At 40.0% G+C, this 24,951-nt stretch overlaps 2 protein-coding genes across 4 annotated transcripts; one reads left to right on the top strand and one right to left on the bottom strand.

Moving 5' to 3' along the window:
* The first annotated feature begins 9,179 nt into the window (after positions 1-9,179).
* LOC129778467 (protein pigeon) lies at positions 9,180-21,052 on the top strand. 3 transcript variants are annotated; one of them, XM_055785371.1, is made up of 6 exons: positions 9,180-9,360; positions 9,473-9,595; positions 9,658-11,048; positions 14,211-14,992; positions 15,052-15,476; positions 20,201-20,729. In XM_055785371.1, exons 2-6 carry the CDS (start codon positions 9,532-9,534, stop codon positions 20,581-20,583), a joined length of 3,045 nt encoding a protein of 1,014 aa, XP_055641346.1. In that variant the 5' UTR covers positions 9,180-9,360; positions 9,473-9,531; the 3' UTR covers positions 20,584-20,729. The 3 variants fall into 3 exon arrangements, with proteins under 3 accessions (XP_055641346.1, XP_055641345.1, XP_055641347.1); XM_055785370.1 differs by having other exon boundaries at positions 9,180-9,389; positions 20,201-20,728; XM_055785372.1 differs by lacking the exon at positions 20,201-20,729 and adding an exon at positions 20,799-21,052 and having other exon boundaries at positions 9,183-9,389.
* On the bottom strand, positions 20,661-21,743 carry LOC129780204 (soma ferritin-like). Its single transcript, XM_055788220.1, is given in 2 exon segments — positions 20,661-21,441; positions 21,503-21,743. Coding segments are annotated over 2 exon segments (627 nt in total). The 3' UTR covers positions 20,661-21,055.
* Positions 21,744-24,951: the final 3,208 nt, after the last annotated feature.

The following is a 24,951-nucleotide window of genomic DNA, read 5'->3' as shown; positions in this document are numbered from 1 at the left end:
TATTTCCACATTTTCCTCGATACTGGAAGCCCACCCGTGGTTTATGCTAACTCGATAACCATCTGTTAATACCACTTGATTGAAACATATTTGATCACAGTGTTACATGGATAGAAAACATTCAAATAAACTCTTTCACGTGACTGTATTTTTAAATTCCCAGAGGAACTTGCAGATTATTTTCCGGATCTTTCTCGATGCTGATTTTCATTCAAACGGAAAGAATTCCGCGCGTGTATTTGTGTGTGTGTGTGTGTGTGTGTAGCGGTTGCTTCGAGATCTTCCCGGGGAACCGTTTGTGGCATCACTCTCCTCCTGATGGATTCTCTTCTGGCCTAAGGTGCAGAAACAGGCTCTTGGTGACACCGTTCATCCGCGCTTTCATGATAAACGAAGAGCTTCACCACAACAGCGACAACATGCTCCAATCGCTGTTCAATTAGAACTGAGTGGATTTCCGAGCGGCGCTCACTTATATATCGATTGGTGATTTCAATAGCCTGTTTTGAAAGCAATTTTAAGACTATTGAAACAAGTTTTTGGATCAGAAAGTAACAAGTATAGAACGCATAGACATTTTATCTTTCGAATGAAGTGTTTATCATACCATTTCGTTCAGTTGTTTAGGAGCTATTAACACTCAAAATCTCGGTCTCCGGCGTAACGCTTTCGTTTTCGAAACTTTGATTTTACACCCCGGTATAGAAATTAAAAACGTAGTCCTACGTCAAAAAACGAATTGATTTTATTTACAGATATAAGTTCAAAAAATTGCAATGTCAAACGACAAGCCAATACCCAGTCATGTCCGCCACAGAGCCGATACGGTCCCGACGAGGCCCTAGCAGCCAAGTGGTCCACCAGAGCACAAATCCAACCGCCTTGTTTGGATTGACTATGAATACCCTCATTCAGAAAAATCGAGAAACTTTCCTTTACGAAAAATTCCAAGACCTAAAAAACTTTCAATTTAATATTCTTTATTCCTGTGTCTCGCGTGCGACGCTCAAACTTCTGTAGACTTTTACTAATACAACGGCTGTTAATAAAACACAGCTTTAGCGTGTGAAATACAGTGTCTCTTAAATGTTGTAAGTGTTGTTGCGCATTTATATGTCTTGACATCGAGTTGAACACATTTATTCCTTTAAAATACCACGAATTTTGTGAAGCACATGTCAAGAAATGGGGTGTTCTTAATTCATTCACATTCCTAATGTTATAATTATGAAAGTCACTTCCTCTTTCAACTCGATCACACATATATCGAGGCAGCAAACCGTTTATTACATTAAAAATGAACACCATAGTTAAATAAACAATTCTAACCATTGATAACCTAACGGATAACCATTGCAGAGCGTCCAACATTAAAGATGAGGAGGTAAATCTGTTACATTTAAGTATTAACTGCATTATTTCGTTTTGCAAGCGCTGTAATATCGATATTTGTGTATCATTGGCTAAAAACTATGGATGGGTTATAACCTATGATATAACCACAAGGTTGACGTAGGACTGCCGTTGGCTTAGTAATCAATTGTATTTCTTCAATTAGCAATAATCCCATCTCGGATGTTCCTCATTGGGTACGATATCGCCGCTGCGCAGAGCTATCTTTTGTGTGCATTGATTAAATTATTGATTAAACTACAGGGTTTTCCAACTTTAAATTCCGAAAGTAAATTGAAATAAAACACACTTAGAATTCGAATTTCGATGAAACTTTTATTTCAAATTAAAGTTTGGTTTATGCCATTATGTGTGAAATACAACATCATTCAAATGTCCACCTAGGGCTTCCTCGCACACCTTGATCCGGAAAAGGTAATTTTCGAAGACTTTTCGGCACATATGGGGCGGTATCTCGGTCATAACTTCATGAATGTTGTCTTTCAAATGTTCAAGAGTTTGCGGAGAGTTGGCATAGACACGGTCTTTCGCATAACCCCACAAAAAAAAGTCTAGCGGGTTCAAATCGCATGATCTGGACGGCCAATTGGCATCATCAAAACGCGAAATTATGCGTCCCTCAAATTTCGTTCGCAATATGGCCATGTTCGGTCGTATTGTGTGGCACGTGGCGCCGTCCTGCTGAAACCAAATGTCATCCGTATCCATATCTTCAATTTGTGGCAAAAAAAAATTGGTTAACATGCGACCATAGCGCTCACCATTCACAGTTACCGTCTCGCCGTCCTCATTTTCAAAGAAATACGGCCCGATGACTCCACCAGATCGTAATGCGCACCAAACAGTGACTTTTGGCGGATGCAATGGCCTCTCAACAGTCACGTGTGGATTTTCTGAGCCCCATATACGGAAATTTTGGGTGTTCACATAACCACCGAGCTCGAAATGTGCCTCATCGCTAAAGAAAATTTGATGCGAAACTTCAGCATTTTGCTGCTGTTGTTCGTTCACCCAATCGACGAATGCCCGACGCATTCCATGGTCACCACGCTCTAATTTTTGTACCAATTGGACTTTATAGGGATGTAGGTGCAAGTCCAAATGCAAAATTCGCTACAATGATGTGTTTGACAAGCCCAATTGCTGAGCACGCCGTGCAATCGAAACATTCGGGTCATCCTCCACACTGGCAGCAACAGCAGCAATATTTTCGGTCGAACGCACATTACGATGATGCACAGGTTTCACAATATCTGCTACGGATCCAGTTTGTTCGAATTTACGCACTACATTAGTGATTGTGTGCTCTGTAGGCCGTCCATGACGACCAAAATCCGTCCGTAATGCTCGAAAAACATTTGCCGGTTTTTCATCATTTTTATAGTATAATTTAACAAAGTTAACACGTTGTGCGATGCTAAAACGATCCATATTGTAAAATGGCAGACATTCAACTAACGATATGACGCTTTGATTGACAGCTATGTCAAACGGTTGTCAGCGCAGGGCTGTATACATTCGGAAGCCCGATATGGAAAACCCTAAATGAATAGTAAATGAATGAAACTTACGAATTCAATTGCAAACAAATCCCAATTTAAGTCAATTCATGCATTATGGTAGTAGTTATCGTAGCAAATAGTTATCAACATTTTGCCTTTTGCGGTATGTGTAGAAGTTCAGTGAGCTGGCGACATGAAGAGATATCTTCCAATGCAGTCTAGAATAATCGACCCAAAGCGTTGCATTTGTACCCGCTTTTGTAGACCGTGTTAGCAAAACAAGGTCGGAGTGTAAAAATGCATGGGGGTATAAAACTATTACCGTCTTGAATGTATCTGCAATGCCGATTTTCCCAATTTCTTGGTTTCGGTAATCTGTATTCATTCTGGTTTTCAAAAATGCAAGCGAGTGCAAAAGTACCCGTAGTTTGCATCTATTTTACAATGCCGATTTCCCCAGGCTTCATGATTTTGAAGTCTGTGTTAGGGGAATATTCCGATTTCCAGAAACGCAAGCGAGTACCAAAGTACCCGTAGCTCACAACTATTTTGCAATGCAGATTCCCTCAGGCTCCATGATTTTGAATCATCCATCCAGGGAATCAGGGAATCATCCATCCATTCCAGCGATCGTACCTCAATCCGGCAGCGCAGACGGGAGAGTAAATTCGCGTTGACTAAATTGAGACAAGAGCTATTGGTGATTAACCGATGTCGTACCGAAGAGCGACGAACGCATCCATACCACGAACTTCGACGTTTGATTTGTATGTGTGGTGCTACTCGCCCGTGTAGTTCATGCCCGACACCGGAAAAATATTCTTTTCGAGAATTCCTTCATGTATTTGTCTGAAACGTGCTGTGTATGTCCGGAGCCGTTCCGCCATAGTTCGGAGAATTTTCAGTGGGTATTGGAAGCGTAGTAAAATATTTTATTATTTTTTAAATCCTTATCGATCATTCAGTAAATCATTAACCCTTTGTGGTCGCATGTCTGCTCTCAGCTACCACAGCAAGGAATCATACTAAATAATTTATCTAACCACATGCAATAATTTACATTTCTTTTGTACGAATTTTAATGTCTAGTGAATTTGATCACGAATTATTACTATTTCTATGGATAATAGATAACGGTACTCGATGTAAACAAAAGGTTATTAGCATGGAGGGATGAGAGGATCAAAGGAAATTATGACGACTAGGTGTGCATGGATTATCTTACGCAAATGTAAATATTAAATCCTAGGAATTGATGAAATTCCAATACTTTGAAAAATTGTAACTTTTCGAGAAAAGTAATACACAAAATTGAGTTTACACGTAATTCTGCATGAAAAACTATACAGATATTTTTATTCTAACACTAATTGTTCTCAAGTTAGAAAAAAATCTATACAAAATTATATTTGATGAAAAAACCATATTCGTAATATCATGAAAACTCATCCATTATGGAATTCTCGCGTAACTTTTGAAAAGGTCCTATGTAACAAATGTAACCAAATCGAATTAATGTGAGCACGCTATTAGTTTTCAATAATTGAATGCATTACAAAAACAATCGTACGCGTATCTATCTTCTTTATCTTTTTATCGCCGATACAAAAAATATCCAATGTATAGATTAGGATATTAAGCACTCGGCTATTACTTCGGACGCCACTTTCCTCCGACGCCCGAAACGTCCGAAGTAACAAAGCAATCAAAACAACAAGAAGTCATACTTCGGTCGTATTGAGTTTTTGTTTCTTTCAGGTGTTGTTATCCATTTCAGTGCAATTCAATGAATGATAACAATGATAATCTGTCTTTAGAACAAAATGCTGATATTTGGATTGTCGTTTAGTAGTTAGTTTCAAATTCTTGTCGTGCATTGGAATAAGACCAATGTGCAAGCGCAAGCAGTCGACGCGTCCATTGTAACATTTTTCGCTCCGAGGCTTCAACTTTAATTGCAAATCACGGAACAATAGTTACGATTGGTTTTTCAGAGTTAAGTGCGCTACATATACAACGTCACCGTCACCGTCCCGTCAACTATTCTCTAGGACTTATTTTGCCGACGTCAAAGTTGCCGGTATGGTGTATGTGAATGCTACCATACGATTTCCATGGGAGAATATTTGACATTTCATTCATTTACGTTTACTTCAAGATGACGGAACGGTGTATGTGTAGCACACTTTATTCTTGACTGATAGTGATGAAAGTAGCGATAAATATCCATAGCTTTTAAGACAATTCGCGGAATAATGTTCGGTTCTTCTCGAGTTGACGAAAATGTTACATTGGAGTTTACGTGAGTTTTTTTTTTCAGAATATGGACTTCAGTGAAGAAGTCCAATGATTCAGTAAAAATATATGAAGAACTCTCAGGCAACTTAATCAGTTTATTGATAATTACGGAATACTCAGGTTGGGCGGAGTTTTAAAATACTTGAATACGGAACATCATTTCAGAATGTATCGGTGATTATATTTGAAAAAAATATTTATTCTTCGTGTCCACGTGGACATAGTCTATACCCCCTCCCCCCTCTCCGTGGACACGCGTGGACATTTTGATACCTCCTACCCCCACTAAAGTTTTCCACGTGGTACGTGGACAGCCCCTAACTTTACCCAGTTTCACCTTTTTTCGAGCGGTTATAAGCACGGTGTCGACCGAGCGATGAAAAGTGCTACAAAAGTGCTGGAATCTTACCCCGCCATGCCTCCCGCAAGTAGCACTGCCCACAGTTTTAGCTAAAATTGTACGCAATTATTTGTACTGAACGAAACGGCATCACTGCGGCGATAGCCTCTCTCTTTCTCGTTAAACTGTCAACACGCGAACGACAACTTCCGAATTGAAAAAAAATAGTCGCAAATACCAGTTCGGTTTTTGTGTTCTTGATTTACAACTTAAATACTTCTCAGTGCGGTCAATATTACATTTATATAAATTTATAAATCAAAATACACACAGGTAAGGAAACAATATTTTTATTATTCTAACCTACGAAACTTTATCTTTATTTTAGGTAATAAATTTAACCGCTTGATGGTAAAAATTATTGAGAAAAAGATGCGCAAGTTATGTGGACGGCCGAGAAAAAGCATATGCGTAGTTTCATGTGGAAACGGCGGACAACATCCTAGGGGACGAACGCAACTGGAAACATTAGCGGTTGAAGGAATATGTAGTGGAGGCTAATGGAGCGAAACCAAAACGATGAGTGTCTAGTTCTGCTCGGCCGTTGGATGGAGAAGTGGGCTGGAAGAGATGAGAGCTCAATTTATTTCGATGGTAAATATTTATGTTATTATGCATCAATGTAGCGACTTCCGGCAATGTACGGAACACTCGATAGATTCTCATCTTCCGTTACAGATTTTGGTGGAAGTATTGCCGATCAAACTGGACAAACGAGCATATCTCAACGCAATCACCAGCAACAAACTTAAGAATCCGGAGAATACGTTTGCCATGACGATGAATCAAATTTAGCAATCTTCACTTGACGAACACACCCGAATGGGCACGTAATTTTTTTTTGTCATTAAAGACATTAACGACTTTGGCATTAAGGGATTAAACTTTGTTGTTCACGGCTGTAAGTGTAAACTACAACGTTAAATTACAGGTAAGTTCAGTTCTAATAAGTAGTGAAAATTTTAATCGATAAGTTTTTCCAATCAATTGATTCTCATCCCTCAAGACACATCTACAGGCTATGAAGGAAACCAGATGCCACTGGATTGCGGGTAAGGTGCTTCGATGATTATCAGGTCTCAATGTAAATCTGTAAATCTATCAACGTTCAACATATACCGCTGAACGTCTCATTTGTACAAGCCGGGGAGAAAATTGTTACAATATCCTGGATAACGAACAGTAAATTGGACTCGTAACACGTTGCCGTTTCAATTGTTGATACTAAATGCTTCGACTTTCGCTGTAGAACAATTGTTCCGATGGCGAGGACAGTTCCGACTGGAGAATTTGTACCTGATACAAATGCTGTAAATGGGTTTGACACATTAGTAGTGATCAACTAGCACCCGAGATGTCGAGCTGTCCAGATGTATTCATAAGTATATTGTCGAAGATATTTTCACTCAGGATTCCAGAGCGGTAAAAACGTACAAACTCCAAAACTATTTGATTTTCTGTATTTTCAACGTTAGGATCATACATTTTTTATAAGAATTGTAAATAATTATAATTAAAAAATTATTTGTATGCATCGGCGTTTTCTTTATTTTGACGTAGGATTACGTCTTTCGGGAACATATCGGGGTACAAATTGAAAATCGAAAATCGAGCACATCGTGAAAATTGTCCAATTTCAAACGCTTATTGCTCAGTCATTTAATGATGGATTGATGGAATTTTTGCGTCAATCGATTTCGGCACTCCATAACAATTTTTTATATTGAAGAAAATAATATATGTCATGTAACTAACTATCGAACAATTGATAAAGCTCAACCCTTATCCTAACGGAAATACCCACTCCTGATTGGTCGAAATTGACTACACATGCGGCGGGTTCCTAACAGAGACATCAAAACCAAGCTGCCTGGGGGAGTTGGCATTGCAAATACATGAAAGTAGGGGGGGGGGCTTTTGTTCCTACCGACATGCGTTCCCTAACAGAGACATCAAAATCAAGCTGCCTGGGGGAAATCCACATTGCAAATACATGAAAATAGGCGGAACTTTTGTTCCTACCGAGATGTGTTCCCTAACAGAGACATCAAAACCAAGCTGCCTGGTGGAGTCAAACATATCCAAAATCGACATATAGCCTAACGGAATCCTACGTCAACTATGCGGTCGTGTCTTGGACACAACCCTCCTGTGACTTTTTTGTTTCATGTTTCTTGAATACGTATTTAGCCATAATAAGGGTCGAGCTGTTTTGCATTCGGTCGACGTGGTGCCAGATTGGCACAGTGCTGGCTCGTCTTTGATCTGATCCCAAAAACAATACTTTACCGAAGCTGCAAACTCCGTTTTCATTCCATTCAGATCACCGCTATTCTTTCATTTTCTTTATACATTTCTGCTGTTGCTGCTGCTTTCCTTCCTTTGACGCGATATATCAACAAAGACTAGCTGCGTTCACCAAAAATTCGCCTGTAATTTGTCTCCGTGTTGTTGAATTTGTTACTGAAATTAATCAAGGAAACATCATTTATATTTTATAATTAAATATCAAAATTATCCTTACTTACAAAATTTAGTTCTCGAGTCATTCTCTGTTATGTTTTGAATGACAATTTAGAGAGAAAGAGAAAAAGCAATCTCTACAGTCACGGCTTACAGAGACAAGGCTAGCTACTCCGGATCAGTCATTTTTTAGTGACGTCATCTGAGTCGTTGAAGTAAACAATGTGTTCTTATTTTTTATTTTTCGTGCTTTGTAAGTTTGTGCGTTGATAATATAGTTGATTATATTTAACACCATGGATAATTTGGTAAAACATTTATCCACAAAGAACATAAATTCTCGGTTTTTCGGAAAGCGAAAGAATCTCTTTTTTGGCCCGATAATGTCATTTTCATAATTTATACACCCGCTCACAGCGCATTGAACCATTTTCGATTTTTCATTTCAGGAACATTTACGCGTAAGTCGGAAAAAATATACAACTGGCGACTGTTTACACTGATAACTCGGATGACGTCATCAAAAAAAATGTTTACTCGCTAAAGAACTAGCCTACCCTCCTTTTCCTGAAGAAAATATGTCACCCTTCTAAACTCGTGTCGACCGCGAGTAATCGGTTGCCTATATTATTAACAATAGAATTAAGGAAAAATGTATATATACTAGTAACAATACAGTAAGGAGTTCGGCTCCTTTAAACCTATGTAACTGAGCCTGTAAAAGTAAACGATTTAAATAAAAAAAAAGAACTAGCCTTGTCTCTGTAAGCCGTGCTCTACAGTGATGCCGTTTCGCTCAGTACCAAAAAATTGCATACAATTATAGTTCAACTATAGACAGTGCTGCCTGCGGGGGGTAAAGCGGAGGTAGATTCCAGCACTTTTGTAGCATGTTATTTCGTTTCGGTCGACATCGGGCCAATGACTGCTCGATTATGTTTGGAACTGGGTATGGAATTGAATTTGTGGATCAGCAGTCGAGCACCTAGCAAGCCCTTTGGGAACGTCCGAGTTTACATTGAAAACAGCACATATATTCCTATCTTTGGCAGCACTTCCTATTTGTTATGACATTTCACGCTGATAAGAACGGGTTTGTTTGTGTGGGGGGTTTTACGCCAGGCGATACAAAAAAATTCATCCACCCGTTCTGTGTTGTTTTGATTCCTGTTCGTGCGTATCGTCGTATCGATTTTTCCGCAACACTATGCGATAAGAACAGAGATACAGCTTGTCTGCGGTGGAATTTTTCGCACAAGAGAAGCGTTTGCTGATACATTTGAGGTTTGTGTTGTGTTTGGTGATATACTTGCGTGAGTATAGTTTCGATTGTGAATATTTTGGATGATTTTTGTGTAATTTCATTATTAATAACAAATTTTTAATCCAATCGCAGGGAAAAGGGCGTGGATGTGAAGGTATTTCCTATTGAATCGGAATTCCTGTCTAAAAAAAATGCTGAAACAGGAAAATTTGGCCGCAAACTTCTGCGGTTTGTTGTCCCTGAGGGGAAATAAAGGTATTCTTAAAGTATCAATGTTCAAAATTAAATACCATTTGATTTTTAATTTCTTTTTTCAGATGTTGCCATTGAATGGCGTGTGTTAGGTAAGGAACAGGATGGGTCTCTGCTCGCAGGTTGGGCATCATTTGAACCCACCAACCGCGCAGATCAGAAAAGCCGAATTGGAATATACTCCCCGAAAGACAAAACGCTTCAAATATTGTACACTTTCCCCAAGAAGGAAAATGTTATACAGGCTTCAGTGAATTTGACGAGGACTCTGCTACTGTACACATGCAAAGAATTGAAGCAGGAAGAGTCTGGTCGTAAAACAGATATCTATCGAACGTTTTTAGTTGAAATCAAGCAAGATGTAGAGGTAGAGCCCCACTTGCTGATGGAAGTCGACCGGAACCATCAAATGATGGGACAATTCTTGTGGCGAAATTTAGCGACATTCGAAAAGAGTCAACAGGATAAATTTCTCCTGTTAATGCACCACGAACAAGTTCTGTTGTATACTGCAACGTTTAAAAAGCATGGTGCTGCTGGAAAAGATGAAGATCTCATCGGAGGTAGCTCTAAACTCAACTATACCGATCCAACGGCTTGGTATTTGGACAAAGCGGGATTGAAGAGTGAAACTATAACGAAAAACTTCGTTTGGGCACAGTGGGACTCTCTGGTGCAAGCTCTCTATTACATTCACTTGAAACCAGCGCCGAAGACTCTTTTTGAAAAGGACGACGGTTCCACCGATAGAAAAATGAATCCCACCCTCTCGGCGTTTCAATTCCATGACGACCTCCGAACCGAAACAGTTTTAAACATACCACTGAATCTGCCCAAAATTCCCACCTCAAGCTCGGGAACGGAGGATATTTACGAAGATGATACAGTTCCACTGCGTATTCACGATTCTTCTCTGAACCTCATCATCGTTAGCGAACCATCAGGGATGTTATACGTGTGCCATTACTATCTGTATCAACCGATCAAGCAAGCTGACGAGGAAGCTTCCACTTCGCAGAGGATATGCGATGTGCACTTTGCGTATTCGGTTACCATTTTACACCACGGATGTGTAATCCACTGTGTCATACCGGGAATCCCCTGGGAGAAGGCTAAAACCATGAAACCAACATTCACCCTTCACGGTGATCATCATATGCTGGTTTTTCAGGCGGACCTATTCATGCATCTGCTGGACGTGGGACTGTCCCATGAACCCTGCTGTCATATCGTGTGTGCTCCCTTCACTAGACAGTCGGTGACCCATTTGGTGCCCTGCTTTGCGACCAACAATATTTGCTACGATTCGGCGACGCTGGATTTGATTTCCATTACGATACCGAAAAATCATTTAATTGAGGCCTTCCGGAATGATACGTCGGTGGACAACAGGTTGGCGATTGTGCACTATTTTCTAGCGCATTCAAGTGGCGATATTCTGGAGATCTTTTCAGAGGTAAGTAAAGCAAGTAAGCATTGATGTCCATATCCTTTGTGTAGCGAAGAGAAACTTAAGTTCACCCATCTACTCTGTCATCCTCAACGAGAGCGCTCCTCTTTGGTCGATAATCACCACAGTTCTAGACATGTGCGAGCGCGTGATGATGGAAGATCAGTTTTTTTTTCACTCAACTTGCTCACTCTAGAGCAGTGGTGGCCAGGTACAGGCTTGATGCGGGCCGAATCAGATTTTTCATCATTGCAGCGGGCCGCAATGATTTTTTTCTACTGCTGTTTTTGATAAAATGTAAAATATACGGATTTAACCGGTTCTTCTTCTTTTCCTTTGTTCAGGGAGACGATCTTACGATTCATTCCTCTCCGTTATTTAAGCGGTTCTTTCTATGGCTCACTATAGCATTTAGATTAGAAACTATTCTGTTTCATAATATGAAGACAATATCACGGTCAAATTCGGTGTTCTTATCGCTATATATTTTTTTTCCTTTATTGATTTAATTAGGCTCAAGTGGATAAAGAGCCACCATCAAGCAATACATTTTAAAACTATTTGAATATATCATAACTACATAATTATTAACTTAAGTCTAATTAGCTAAAACTACAGTGCAATATAAAAAAAAATCATTCCTTCGTTGCCTCGTCGGTATTATCCTTGTCTGGAACAGAGCCTGTGGTGGGTCGTAACAACTACATCGCCAGTTGATGTAGCAACGGTATCCTTTGGTAGTGAGTGCCTCCTTGTTATGTTAATAGCTCCTGTAATGATCTTATCTCAACGGGTACTAAGTTCTGCTTGTGTAATAGGAAAGGAAGGGAGAATGGACAGTGGGAGTAGGAGATGCGACCTAAATAATAACATTAGCGCTTCTTAGGAAGACATATATGGGGTACATAAAATTAGGGTCACGAGTAGCTAGGATATCGCGAACTGGCATGCGTGAGTGTATTCCTTGAGCCTCTAAATCGGCAACCAGTTTAATTCTTTCATTGCAAAATTCATTACATGACCAAACAACGTGCTCGATGTCATGATATCCTTGACCACAATTGCATAAATTGTTAGTAGCAAGACCTATGCGGAAGAGATGCGCATTTAGCGCGGAATGATTGGACATCAATCTGGACATAGTTCTAATAAAATTTCTGTCAAGATCTAACGCTTTAAACCAGGCCCTCGTTGAAACTTTGGGGATAATAGAGTATAGCCATCTCCCAAGCTCATCTCTGTTCCATTGGTTTTGCCAACTGGTGAGTGACTGCTGTCGAGAAATGGAGAAGAATTCCTGATACGCTATTTGTCTTTCAAAAACTGTGCCCTGCATACTACCCATCTCTGCGAGTGTATCCGCTTTCTCATTACCAGGAATAGAGCAATGGGAAGGAATCCAAATGAAAGTGATTCGAATAGTTTTATCAACAAGAGAATTCAATGCATTCCTAATTTCGATAAGAAAATATGATGCTTTCGTCTGCTGCTACTGCTAAGACTATCCGAGAAAATAAAATAGTGATCAGGTGGTAAGGACTCAATGGTCTTAATTGCATGATATATTGCAGCCAGTTCGGCAACATACACTGAATAAGGGTCTTCAAGTTTATGAAAGCTAGTGTAATGTTCATTAAAGATACCAAAACCAGTGGATCCGTTTATTTTTGAACCATCAGTGAAAAACATTCTTGAAGAATTGATATGATTATATTTTGAAGCGAAAATATTAGGGATTAACGATGATCGAAGATGATCTGAAATGTCTCGAGTTTCGTCCTTCATAGAAAGATCGAAATCAACGGAAGATCTGCAAAAATTCGGAAAGCTAACATTATTGAAGATGTCTGCTGAAGGTTTTATTTCTTGAGAAATGTAATGAGAGTACAAATCCATGGATCTCGACCGTTGGTTTAATTCGAGTAGCTTCTTACAATTCTCAATTATTAATGGGTTCATGATTTCGCTTCGGACTAAGAAGCGATAGGACAGTTCCCAAAACCGAACCTGCAATGGTAAAACACTTGCCAAGACTTCAAGGCTCATGTTGTGTGTTGATTGCATGCACCCTAAGGCTAAACGCAAGCAACGATACTGTATCCTCTCCAGTTTAATGATGTGGGTTTTAGCAGCAGAATGGAAACAAAACGAACCATATTCCATGACTGACAGTATTGTAGTTTTGTACAGCCGTATTAGGTCTTCTGGATGAGCACCCCACCATGTTCCAGTAACTGTCCGGAGAAAATTTGTTCTCCGTTGACATTTTTTGTTCAGATACGCAATATGTTTTCCCCATGTACATTTAGCATCAAACCAAACTCCAAGATATTTGAAGCATGTGGATTGAACGATGGTTTTGTTGAACAATTGAAGCAGAAGTTCGGCAGGTTGGTGCTTCCTAGAAAATACAACCATTTCTGTTTTCTCAGTTGAGAATTCAATACCTAGCTTCACAGCCCATGTAGATAAATGATTTAAGGAAATTTGCAGCGGTCTTTGCAAATCAATAGTTCTAGTACCTGATATGGATACAACACTATCATCTGCCAGTTGCCTCGAAGTACATCGATCTGCAAGATGATCATCTATATCATTAATATAGAAATTATACAGAAGAGGACTTAAGCAAGAACCTTGAGGAAGACCTATGTAGCTAGTCTCAGAAACGGAACAATTTCCATGAGAAAAGTGCATGTGCTTTTCGGATAACAGATTAAACAAAAAGTTGTTTAAAATTGGTGAAAATCCATGGTTGTGAAGTTTATCGGATAAAATTCTTATAGATACTGAGTCAAACGCCCCTTTAATGTCTAAGAAAACAGAAGCCATCTGTTTTTTATTACCAAAGGTCGTCTGAATTTCGGAAGAAAGTTCCATCTGCATTCTAAGGGGCATGTCCATAAAGGAAAAAGATTGGAGAATACTTTCATGTGCTTTGAAGTTTTCAAATGTGCGAGAAAAATCAACCTTCATCGCATGAAGTGCGTCAACGTATTTCCTAGTTGACGATGCTTTGCAAATTCTCAGTGTCAGAAAGTGGGCAAAATCAAAACCTTCCATTCCCAAGTTCAAATTGTTGTTCGTTAGGAAAGCTAGATCTGCTATGTAAATTCAAAATATAACCTCGTGCATTTTTATTACAACAATTTTTATACGGTGTTCTAGCTTCTCAATATCATCATGGAACGCCCGCTTCACCTGGACACGGTTCCGCTTCTGAAGGAAGCATTAGTCTCCGGTACATACGCATCCTCTAGGAAGGGACTCTCACAGGATCAGCTTGCTCTCTGCCGACTTCTTCCATTGACCACGTGCAACACTTCCAAACCTATCCAGGCCAAGGTATCGAACCTCAACGTCGGACTGTCACACGAAACTCTCTACAACACTACGATGATGTTGCTTTCGCCGCAACAGCGACTGTCACCATATCGGAAGGACATCTGGACCTGTTTGTGGGAGCGATTGAATGACAACAAGGAACGCGTCCGCTTCGTGCAGGACCAGGTAACCGAAAAGCTGATGTACTCGCTGACTTGCTACCAACCGGAGGCACTCTCCCGTTGCTCAACACCGATGTCACCGGTGAATCCGATTGTCAACGTAGCCGCCGAATTTTCTGCCGCGGTTGCACGACGAATGCTGAGCGATATGCTTCCGTTTGCGGAAACCGAAGCATGTACCGCTACCAAACAGGAATTGGTACTGAACGTTAATCTGAGAGAGCTCAGCATGCATCTTGTGAAGCACAGCGTAAAGGAAGTTAGTGGCTTTCGTTGGTTGAAAAATGCGTTTTATGACAGTAATCCGGCACCGTCGCATGTTCATGCTGTTGCCACAAAATACGTAGCTGCGCAGCTGGAACAATCCCGTGCACTGTGTGCCCTAGTTTGTAAAACCGCCGGTTTGGATATGACAAGTGACATTGAAAAGGGTTTCGCGCTCGTGTTAGTATTATCCACTCAAGTTTCCTCAAGTTTTATTCTCACAAAACATTCCATTCCAGTGATCAACTGGAAAACTCCCAACAGCTAAAGCTGTTCACCATGCTGGAACGATACTGTCTGGCGACGGAATCGCTCGCCTTCCCGTTTCCCCTTGGGTTTTCCTCTTTCTTCACCTACCTGGGCTACCGGGCGCTCACCTTTGACAACTTCATGCAATATGTCGAGCACCACGTGTTCGAGTTGCAGATAGACGTCATCAAGGTGATACTCGCCGATATCGACGATACGACGGAAGGTATCCAGCGAAAGTTGAGCCTGTTGATGACGCTGCCACGGTCCCGGGCGAGACGACTATTGAACAGCTGGAATCATCCAGTCAGCACGATGCTCAAGGGACGGGAGCATGCGTTGAATATCCTCTCCGGGAATTCGGTGAATTTGCGGGGATACTCGCAGATCAAGAAGCGGGAGTACAAACCGAAAGGTATCGTTATCGTTGTTGTGTCCATTATTAGTATAGATGATGTGTTTGTGATAGATGTTGTGATGTGTTCGATTATTCTGTTCGTTAAGTTTTGTATGTATTTATTTCGACAAAATTTATTGTTCATTTCACCTCTTATTATTACATGCCGAAATTGTTTCCAACTAGAGTCCTATGGTACGTTATGCCTTTTTGTTGGTCGCACATATCTTAATCTCATTTCGTTTTACTTTGGAATGTGTTGTAGTCATATGTTGAGATGTATTGAGCATGTCGCATTTGTTTTCCTGGGGTTTATGTTTTGGCTGCACAAAAAGTATGAGTTCTGATAGTTACAATACAATTTGGCTACTACGAGCATGTCCTCCATGATAAGTTATAGGTCTATTGAAATTAAATTTTTAATTTCGTCGTAAATAAGACTTTAGTCCTGTAAGCGTAATTTTTTTCTGTTTAATTTTTTATATAACATTCGATCATACTCTTTGGTTTCTTGTGAATATTTGATGTGATGAAGAGATAAGCCTCTTCAAGAATCCGCGTAGCATCTCCTCACACGTATCAAATGCAGCCGAGAGCGATGTCCCTTCTCGTTCTGTTCCAGAGTTTTGTTCTGTTCGTCCTTAAAATCATTATTCTGAAGCACCCAAACAAATATCTGCATGTTGTTCCCCACACTGTAAGTTGCCATAATTCTGAACAAACAATCGAGTTTTCGATGTAGAAATTCCTGAATAATAAATGCATCTTATTATTCTATGGTCAGATGTTAAATCTTGTTTGACACATAACTCAACAAGTCCAACACTATAGTTTTTTTTTTGCAATTCGTTCATCTAAAATGCTTAATCGCGAAATTTTCATGGAGCTTAAGTTAGTCTCAATACAAAATCAATTATACAAAATTATACAAATCATATTTCACTGACAATTACTCAAAGATAGCAAGAATAACATTTTGAGGGACTGGTCTTGTTAGGAATCTGGAAATGAGTTTATAGAGGGACTTGTGCGTTGAAAATGTTATATATGAAGTCCACAATCTCTGAAAAAGATTTTTTTTCGTGTGGACTAGAATTTCTTATGAAAGGATCGAAGAGCAGTATTTTTGTTCCTCTCTTTTTTTTCAAGTAGTGGGATAAAATCCTTATTTCAGACAGGAACTGACTAGGCCAGGACCTTTGAAGCTAAGAAATTTTTTGATTATCAGCATTCAATTGCCTATCATCCACTTTCATAACAAGCTCTCCAATTTCCATGAACATTAAAAAACACGCGCGTTTCAGTTCATCAACGACCAGACTTGCGTTGGGGGCTGCACCATCTTTTTCCATATTTCGAGAAGGGATGTAAACATGGTATTCCATAGTTAAAATCTAGCCACATTATAATTCGATGCTTGTATACGTAGTTTTTTCGGTCGATTGATGAGAAGGCATTGTGTATTGATCGGTTCGACTCTGACTTTGATCTGTTGATGGCAGTCAGTTGATTCGTGTGTTGCAGACCGCAAGGCGGAAGGAGCTTTGGAACGGTCAGAAAGACTATCACGGGCGAACGTCCATATCATGAAACAGATGTTTACCACCCGAATGCAAGGAAATCGAACGGCATGTCCTAAATGTTGCGTCAACGGTACAAAAGAAAATCTTTTTTTTTTTGGCATCGAATCATTACCGGGGACGAAAAATGGATCCACTACGATAATCCAAAACGCAAAAGACCGTATGTAAAACCTGGCCAACCAGAAACAACAACGCTGAAGCCGAATATCCATCGTGCCAAAGTAATGTTCCGTATTTGGTTAGATAAAAAACGGTTTGATCCACTATGAGCTGCCAAAATCTGGTGGATCAATAGAGACTTCTAAAGACTTCTAAAGATCCGTTTAAAGCAGGGTTTTTCAAAGTGGTTGATATCGACCCCCTGGGGTCGATTTCGGTTTCCCAGGGGTCAACAGAAACGAAAATTTATTTTGGGGGTCGACGGAGTCTGAATATCGACCCCTATAAAATAACTTACTTACTAATTGATCCGCGTCTGCCTGTTGGGCAGAACAAAGGGACGACGTCAGAAGTATCCACTATCAACGGTCATCTGCCATGACTTTAACTTGCCGCCAGGTAAGATTTACATCAACAGTTTCCACTTACGTTCGCGAATTTCTGTAGCTATCGGGCGCTGATGACATCGACAATGGAGTTCCACATTGGATATTCAGTTGTGAGGCCACCATGCTCGAATTATACAGGGTTTTCAATTTGGGGCTTCCGAAAGTATACAGCTCTGCGCTGACAACCGTTTGACATAGCTGTCAACCAAAGCGTCATTTCGTTAGTTGAATGTCTGCCATTTTACAATATGGATCGTTTTAGCATCGCACAACGTGTTTTTTTCCCAAAATATAAATTTTATTTAAGCACATGTGGCGTTTCGCACAACGTGTTAATTTTGTTAAATTATACTATAAAAATGATGAAAAACCGGCAAATGTTTTTCGAGCATTACGGACGGATTTTGGTCGTCATGGACGGCCTACAGAGCACACAATCGCTAATGTAGTGCGTAAATTCGGACAAACTGGATCCGTAGTGGATATTGTGAAACCTGTGCATCATCGTAATGTGCGTTCGGCCGAAAATATTGCTGCTGTTGCTGCCAGTGTGGAGGATGACCCGAATATTTCGATTCCACGGTGTGCTCAGCAATTGGGCTTTTTTTTTTAATCTGTATTATAGTGATTTTCAACTCATTTGGCTGGTTCGTCACTTTTTACTTCCATTTTTGGAAGAATGTCGGGAGTGAGAATTGAACTCGTGACCTTTAGCGTGAGAGGCATGGATGTTACCACTACGCCAGATCGCCTCCTGTAGCAATTGGGCTTGTCAAACACATCATTGTGGCGAATTTTGCATTTGGAGTTGTACCTACATCCATATAAAGTCCAACTGGTACAAAAATTAGAGCGTGGTGACCATGGAATGCGTCGGGCATACGTCGATTGGGTGAACGAATAACAGTAGCAAAATACTGAATTTTCGCATCAAATTTTCTTCAGCGATGAGGCACATTTCGAGCTCGGTGGCTATGTGAACACCCAAAATTTCTGTATATGGGACTCAGAAAATCCACACGTGATTGTTGAGAGGCCATTGCATCCGCCAAAAGTCACTGTTTGGTGCGCATTATGGTCTGGCGGAGTCATCGGGCCGTATTTCTTTGAAAATGAGGACGACGAGACGGTAACTGTGAATGGTGAGCGCTATGGCCGCATGTTAACCGATTTTTTTTTGCCACAAATTGAAGATATGGATACGGATGACATGTGGTTTCAGCAGAACGGTGCCACGTGCCACACAACACGATCGAACATGGCCATGTTGCGAACGAAATTTGAGGGACGCATAATTTCGCGTTTTGGTGATGCCAATTGGCTGTCCAGATCATGCGATTTGAACCCGCTAGACTTTTTTTTGTGGGGTTATGCGAAAGACCGTGTCTATGTCAACTCTCCGCAAACTCTTGAACATTTGAAAGACAACAATCGTGAAGTTATGACCGAGATACCGCCCCATATGTGCAGGAAAGTAATCGAACATTACCTGTTCCGGATCAAGGTCCGCGAGGAAGCCCTAGGTGGACATTTGAATGATGTTGTATTTCACACATAATGGCATAAACCAAACTTTAATTTAAAATAAAAGTTTCATCGAAATTCGAATTCTAAGTGTGTTTATTTACGACTCATAGTTTTTTAGATATAAATTATCAAAGATTTCTCCTACTAAAATCAATACGCCCTTTTCAAAAGCTACGCTTGAGTCAAAAAATTCCCAATTGCTGTGGAAAACTCATATTTCCTCCAACCCAAACGGAATACAAATTTTCATTCGAATCAAAAATACATGTTTTTAAAATCTGCTTTTTTTGGGCGATTTCATTTGGAATTGCACAATATCAATAATATTGGCTCTTCTGACAAAACTGTCAAAACAAAATTTAAGCAGAAGAGAATATTCACAGTTCTCGCATTTTTCAAAATTATCACAAAGGTTTCAAGACCATGTTATATTATCATATGTCACCCACTTGGACGCATTACACAAGGATTTTACTAAAATGTTTTTAGATCTTCAAAATTTTCAAATTCCTCAATGGATAATAAATCAGTACTATATCACGTGATGAGCCAAGATGATAATGCAAGAAAAATTTATTATCATCAGCACAGGTGAGGCAGGAGTAGAACCAAGGTTGTCATATGTTTTAGTTATAACGAAACATTGAAAAACAATTTGCGATGTGAGACTTTGCTGAAAAATATTTTCTCGTTTTTCCATTATCATACTTTGACGAAAAAGGCTTCATTATGGTTACAAACAACGCGAAATCGAGGGAACCCTTTGAAAATTTAAGGCTTTAACTAACCAATATTGAACCGTATTTTTATATTTTGGTAGTTGTAAAGTGGACAAACCATGATCATATTTTCGACTGGACAAACCAATATCATTTACCTTACCAATATAAAAAACAAAAATTAAAAATGTTCAGCTCCCGCTTTTATAATTGATTTTTGATTTGAAAATACGAACTCTAAGTATATATTTCACAGAATGTATAATTAAAAAATAATAACGTCAAATGAGTCGGTGAAACCTTTTATGTTCAATTAAACATTCGGAAAATTGAACTTTCCTAACAGATCTTCCAAATTATTCTAGTTTGCATCCGCTTCTGTTGTTCATCATGTATATATGCATCATCATCATCATCACCAGCAACTCCATCAAGAAACACGCGATCGATTCGTCCGACGACATATGCTGACTTAAATTGCCTCAGTATACGACTCGAGTGTCGGGATCATGCGGATCATTCATCGCCATCGTGCGTCCTCTTCGGAAAACCGAAGTGGGTCAGTCGACAACGAAGGAAACCACCCACGGGAAGAACCCGGAAGATCATAATCATAATTGTTATCGTTTATGTAGCGCTTGTGTTAGTTATTGTCCTTTCGACATATTACGTCTATGATCCTCACATTGTCAGTGGAATGCGGAACTTCTCACAGATGGTAACAACCATGCATAACATTATTCGTTGAGGGTTCAGATAGCTTTTAGTGACATTAATTTAATACTTGCACGTCGATTTGGATTACTTTTTTCAATTTTGTTACAAGTTATTTTTTTATTCCTTTCATTGAACTGCTAATGAATTTCATCGTTTGTATACAATTTTTGCATGCTGGGAATGAAATAAATATGTTTCAATCATCAGAAAAACTTAATTCTCTAATTTCCTTAAACCAATTCGCAGATTTGGGAGAACAGATGAACGCCGTTCAAAAAATGCAGGAACCGCTGGATTGCTTCCTGGATTTGCTGACCGCGAAGGCCAGTCTGAACGAGTTAGATTTTAACCTACTGATCGAAACCACACTCTGCTCAGTGGACGATTTCGAGTTGTAGAATTTTTAGCGATTATTCACCGACGTATTACAATTTTAAATGAGGGCATGTGCAATGTTTTATCAAATAACTTAAATAAACCGTTCTTTCAGTAGGAACAAACTATCAGTGTACGTGTATGTCTTTCCCTTCCAACTCGCGGTCCATAAGGTAGGCACCATCGGGAGCTTTCTCTAGGGATCTCCACTTGGCTATCAACAGATTCACCGCTCGTATGGATTCGATCTGTTCCCTCAGAAACTCGGTCACGATGAAGTCCGCTGTTACCATATCGCTGTGTTTCTCCGCTACCCGGTAGATGTTGGAGAGCGACTCAGAGACGGTGTTTTCGAGCCGAATCGTTTCGTTTAGGGTGGTGCCAATATTTGCCCAGCATCCCGTGGCCGGTTTCATGATCGAACCAAGATCGACGCAACCGTTGCGCGTCAGAAGGTACTGTGCGAGCTTATCGGCGTGCTACAACTCCTCCTCGGCCATGGTACGGAACAATTCTAGACGAGTGAATATTTTGAGATTGATATTTTGTGTGTTGTGAATATGTGACATTCTTACTTGAGAATCCCAACAGACCAACGCTGGATTTCGCGTAATAGTAACTTATAGACCGGTAAGTATAAGCAGCTCCCAGTTCACTATTTATTTGTCCATTTATCGCCGCCTGGACATGGGGAATTATCAGCAGGGAGGCGAGATTTTGGGGCTTTGACTCCGAATCACAACTTGGAGGGGTTTGAGCTGTTGAGATAAATCGTTGAAAACTTTTCAATAAGTGAAGCTTACGGATTGGGAACATTTTTGTTGACTTTTCTCGATGTCGATGCCAGGGCTACTGAGATATTATTCAATAACTGATAAAATGACTAACGACCACAAAAGTGAAAAACCACACTTCATTTTTAAATGTAAATTTACTAAACTTCAATGTCATGAATATTTGAATAAAGAAAATCCTGAAATTCTTTGGGGTACGGGTTACATTTTAACGTCATTTAAAGGTGTCGATACAGCCTATAATTTATAATACTAAGCATTTGCAAAAAAGACGGGTGGGTAATATCGGGGACATAACCGGAGTGACGTAGGACTATACAAAGGGGACAGCTTTTGTTAAATATATATTTTAAATATATTGTTTTATTTTCTTCTCCTACGTGAATACCTACCTATCTACCTGAAAAATGGATTAGTTTACTGTTTACTCTTTATAAATATGTTGATGGTTCTGAAAAGAACCTTTGGTGTTGTGATTTTGTTATCACTCGATATTCCCATCTTGTTCGGTTAAACCTTCCTGTTTAGCTATTGCGTTTGCCACTCGCCACAGCTTTCACAGTTGGAAAATTTCTTCCCATCCAGCTTGTGACATGTTGTTCAGTAAATTACATTTAATGCGATGTGCCGGAGAAACACTTTGTCACTCACTGAAACTAATTGTTGCCTTGATGAGCGCCGAACCGAAGCTGCTCTGTTCTTGATGCGGGTTTTCTGATTGTCGTGAGCAGCTTTGCAAGCCAACTCGAGCACTCCGACGGCCGAAACTCTATAATCGCTGTTAGGTATACTGGTGCTCCGGCACCAATCCGTTCGGCCTAGTTACCCTTGCGGAGCAATCAGTGAATGCGATCAACAGGGAACTGGAGACCTGCACGGTTCGAGTGAGACTTTGCCTTTCCCTTAACTTGTCCTCCTTTGTTACGTCCACGATGCCGATGCCGTACAACCACACGGGTTTACGGTTTGAAAGAAAATAAGATATTTTTTTGGGGTCCGCGTGTTTTATACTCTAGCGGTACACACTCACAGGATAGCGACAAATCGGCAGACTCAGCCAGAGGGGCGAGTCCAACGAGACGAACGAATGAGCGTTAAAAGGGAGCGACGGCAAAAAAATACATTCATTACGACTTGTTCGCTCGTTGGATTCACATGCAGGCTAAAAAGGGTCCTTTTCAGGATCACAAAATTATCTTCAATCTAAAGAGTTTATTGTTTTGTTATCACTCGATATCCCCATCTTGTTCGGCTAAACCTTTCTGTTTAGCGATTGCATTTGCCACTCGCCACAGCTTTCACAGTTGGAAAATTTCATCCCATCCAGCTTGTGACATATTTTACACTAAATTACATTCAATGGCACGTCGCATTACCACCACTCAGTATCGGATTGGAGGTAATTTTAACCTGTAATTGAACATTTGTGATGACAGTGGTACAGTGTCGACTTTAAATGTGGGGTCATAATTTGGATCTCTATGTTTACAAAAATGTCCAACTAAATAAGTCGCATTACATGTCCGTCCAATTAGCTAAATGTCGAACTAATTGTAAATTACTGTACTTTCAATCTGGAAACAATTTAAGAATTGGTGAAAATTGAATAATCAGGAAAGTCCCCTCAGAACAACTGCCAAATTCACATACTCATCAGATCCTGGCAAACAAATTATGAAAAAATCAATTTGTGTTTTATTATTATTTTGGATAATGTTTTAGAAAGCATTGAACTGTATTTCCTAAACTCTTTTTTGGAAGGTTTAATGGCCCTGAAAAGCGCCTTGTTTTATGGAATGGTTCCAATTTAGAAAAATTTAAATGCGTGCCGGAGAAAAATTTCCGAATGCGTGCCGGAGAAACACTTTGTCACTCACTGAAACTAATTGTTGCCTTGATGAGCGCCGAACCGAAGCTGCTCTGTTCTTGATGCGGGTTTTCTTATCGTCGCGAGCAGCTTTGCCAGCTAACTCGATCACTTCGGCGGCCGAAACTATATAACGCCGGCTAGGTGGACTGGTGCACTCCATTCTTTGTGTGGACATCGACTGGACAACATCGTTGCTGGACGCGCTGGACGGCGAGGGATCGAGTGCCTTTCTCAAGGCAAGAGGGCGGAGGTGGTAGCGCTGGAGTAGAGTAGAGTTTTCAAAGGGCCTTTCTCAAGGCTAGAGACGAATGAACTGCAAAAGTTTAAAGTCTCTATAATACAAGACCTTCCTTCCTGGTGCACTGGTACTAACGCTCTCGGCCTAGCTACCCTTGCGGGGAACTCCAGATCAACACGGTTCGAGCGGGATTTTGCCTTTCCCTTCACTTTTCCTCCTTTACCATGTCCAGACATGGCTGCTTGGGTTGGTTTGCTGATGTGTTGTGATGCAAACCGATGTAGTGTACGGTTTGGATGAGAATGATCGTTACGGCAGCGGAGCGGGGATTTTTAAGCTGACTGGCTGGCTCGAGAATTACGCATGTGTGAGACTGCGACCAATGTTTCGTTCATTTTTTTCTTTTTCCTTTCCAATCGTGCTTCATTCTATTTCGCTGCTGCTCTGGTTGCCTGTTTTGGTCGGTACGATTTGAGGAGCACAAAATGGACCAATCAAAAATGGGCACATAGTGCATTTGGACAATGCTTGATATTTCACAATTATTCAATTATTTATCTCAAGAAAAATGAAATGTTATTCGTTATGATAGATGCGTAGATATATTTCCTATCAATTGATGCAAAAACCTTTGCGATCTATTGAGAAATGCTCGAGTTATAAGCGTTCCAAATCTTGCATTTTTTTCTACTTGTTCAGTGCCTAGATTTCCATTTTACCCCCTATATCTTCCGGTTAGACGTAGTCCTACGTCAAAAGTGACTGTCAAAACCAGTGATAAAATGTTTACATTAGCAAACTCCGCTAAAACAAGCATCGTTAATTTTTCAGTTTTTGTAGTTATTTTCACTGTTTTGTTTGCTGTTTTCATGTTAAGTACCAGAAAAGGTAAGAATATACGATAAATGGATGAACAAATGATGTTTCATTCAGAAATCTACATTAAAATTAATGGGAGTACCGGTAAGTTTCTTCGTTTTTTTTTCGACAATTAATGCTTTATTCTGCAAAAATGGTTACAAATTTAATATTCAAAATATTTTCCATCGCTAGTCACAACTTTTTCCCATCTTCCTGGCAAATCACGGATCCCTTTGCGGAAATAATCGGCCGTTTTGTCGG

Source organism: Toxorhynchites rutilus, chromosome 3, assembly GCF_029784135.1.
Source record: "Toxorhynchites rutilus septentrionalis strain SRP chromosome 3, ASM2978413v1, whole genome shotgun sequence".
In the NCBI taxonomy this organism is placed as follows: Eukaryota; Metazoa; Arthropoda; class Insecta; order Diptera; family Culicidae; genus Toxorhynchites; species Toxorhynchites rutilus.
The sequence above is the reverse complement of the archived record's forward strand: the minus strand, read 5'-3'. Positions and strand labels throughout refer to the sequence as shown.

Coding starts and splice junctions, on each gene's coding strand:
- LOC129778467 (XM_055785371.1), top strand. CDS start 9,532: ATGCTGAAACAGGAAAATTTGGCCGCAAACTTCTGCGGTTTGTTGTCC. Junction 9,596..9,657: donor GTCCCTGAGGGGAAATAAAG/GTATTCTTAAAG, acceptor TTCTTTTTTCAG/ATGTTGCCATTGAATGGCGT. Junction 15,477..20,200: donor GCGGGAGTACAAACCGAAAG/GTATCGTTATCG, acceptor AAATTATTCTAG/TTTGCATCCGCTTCTGTTGT.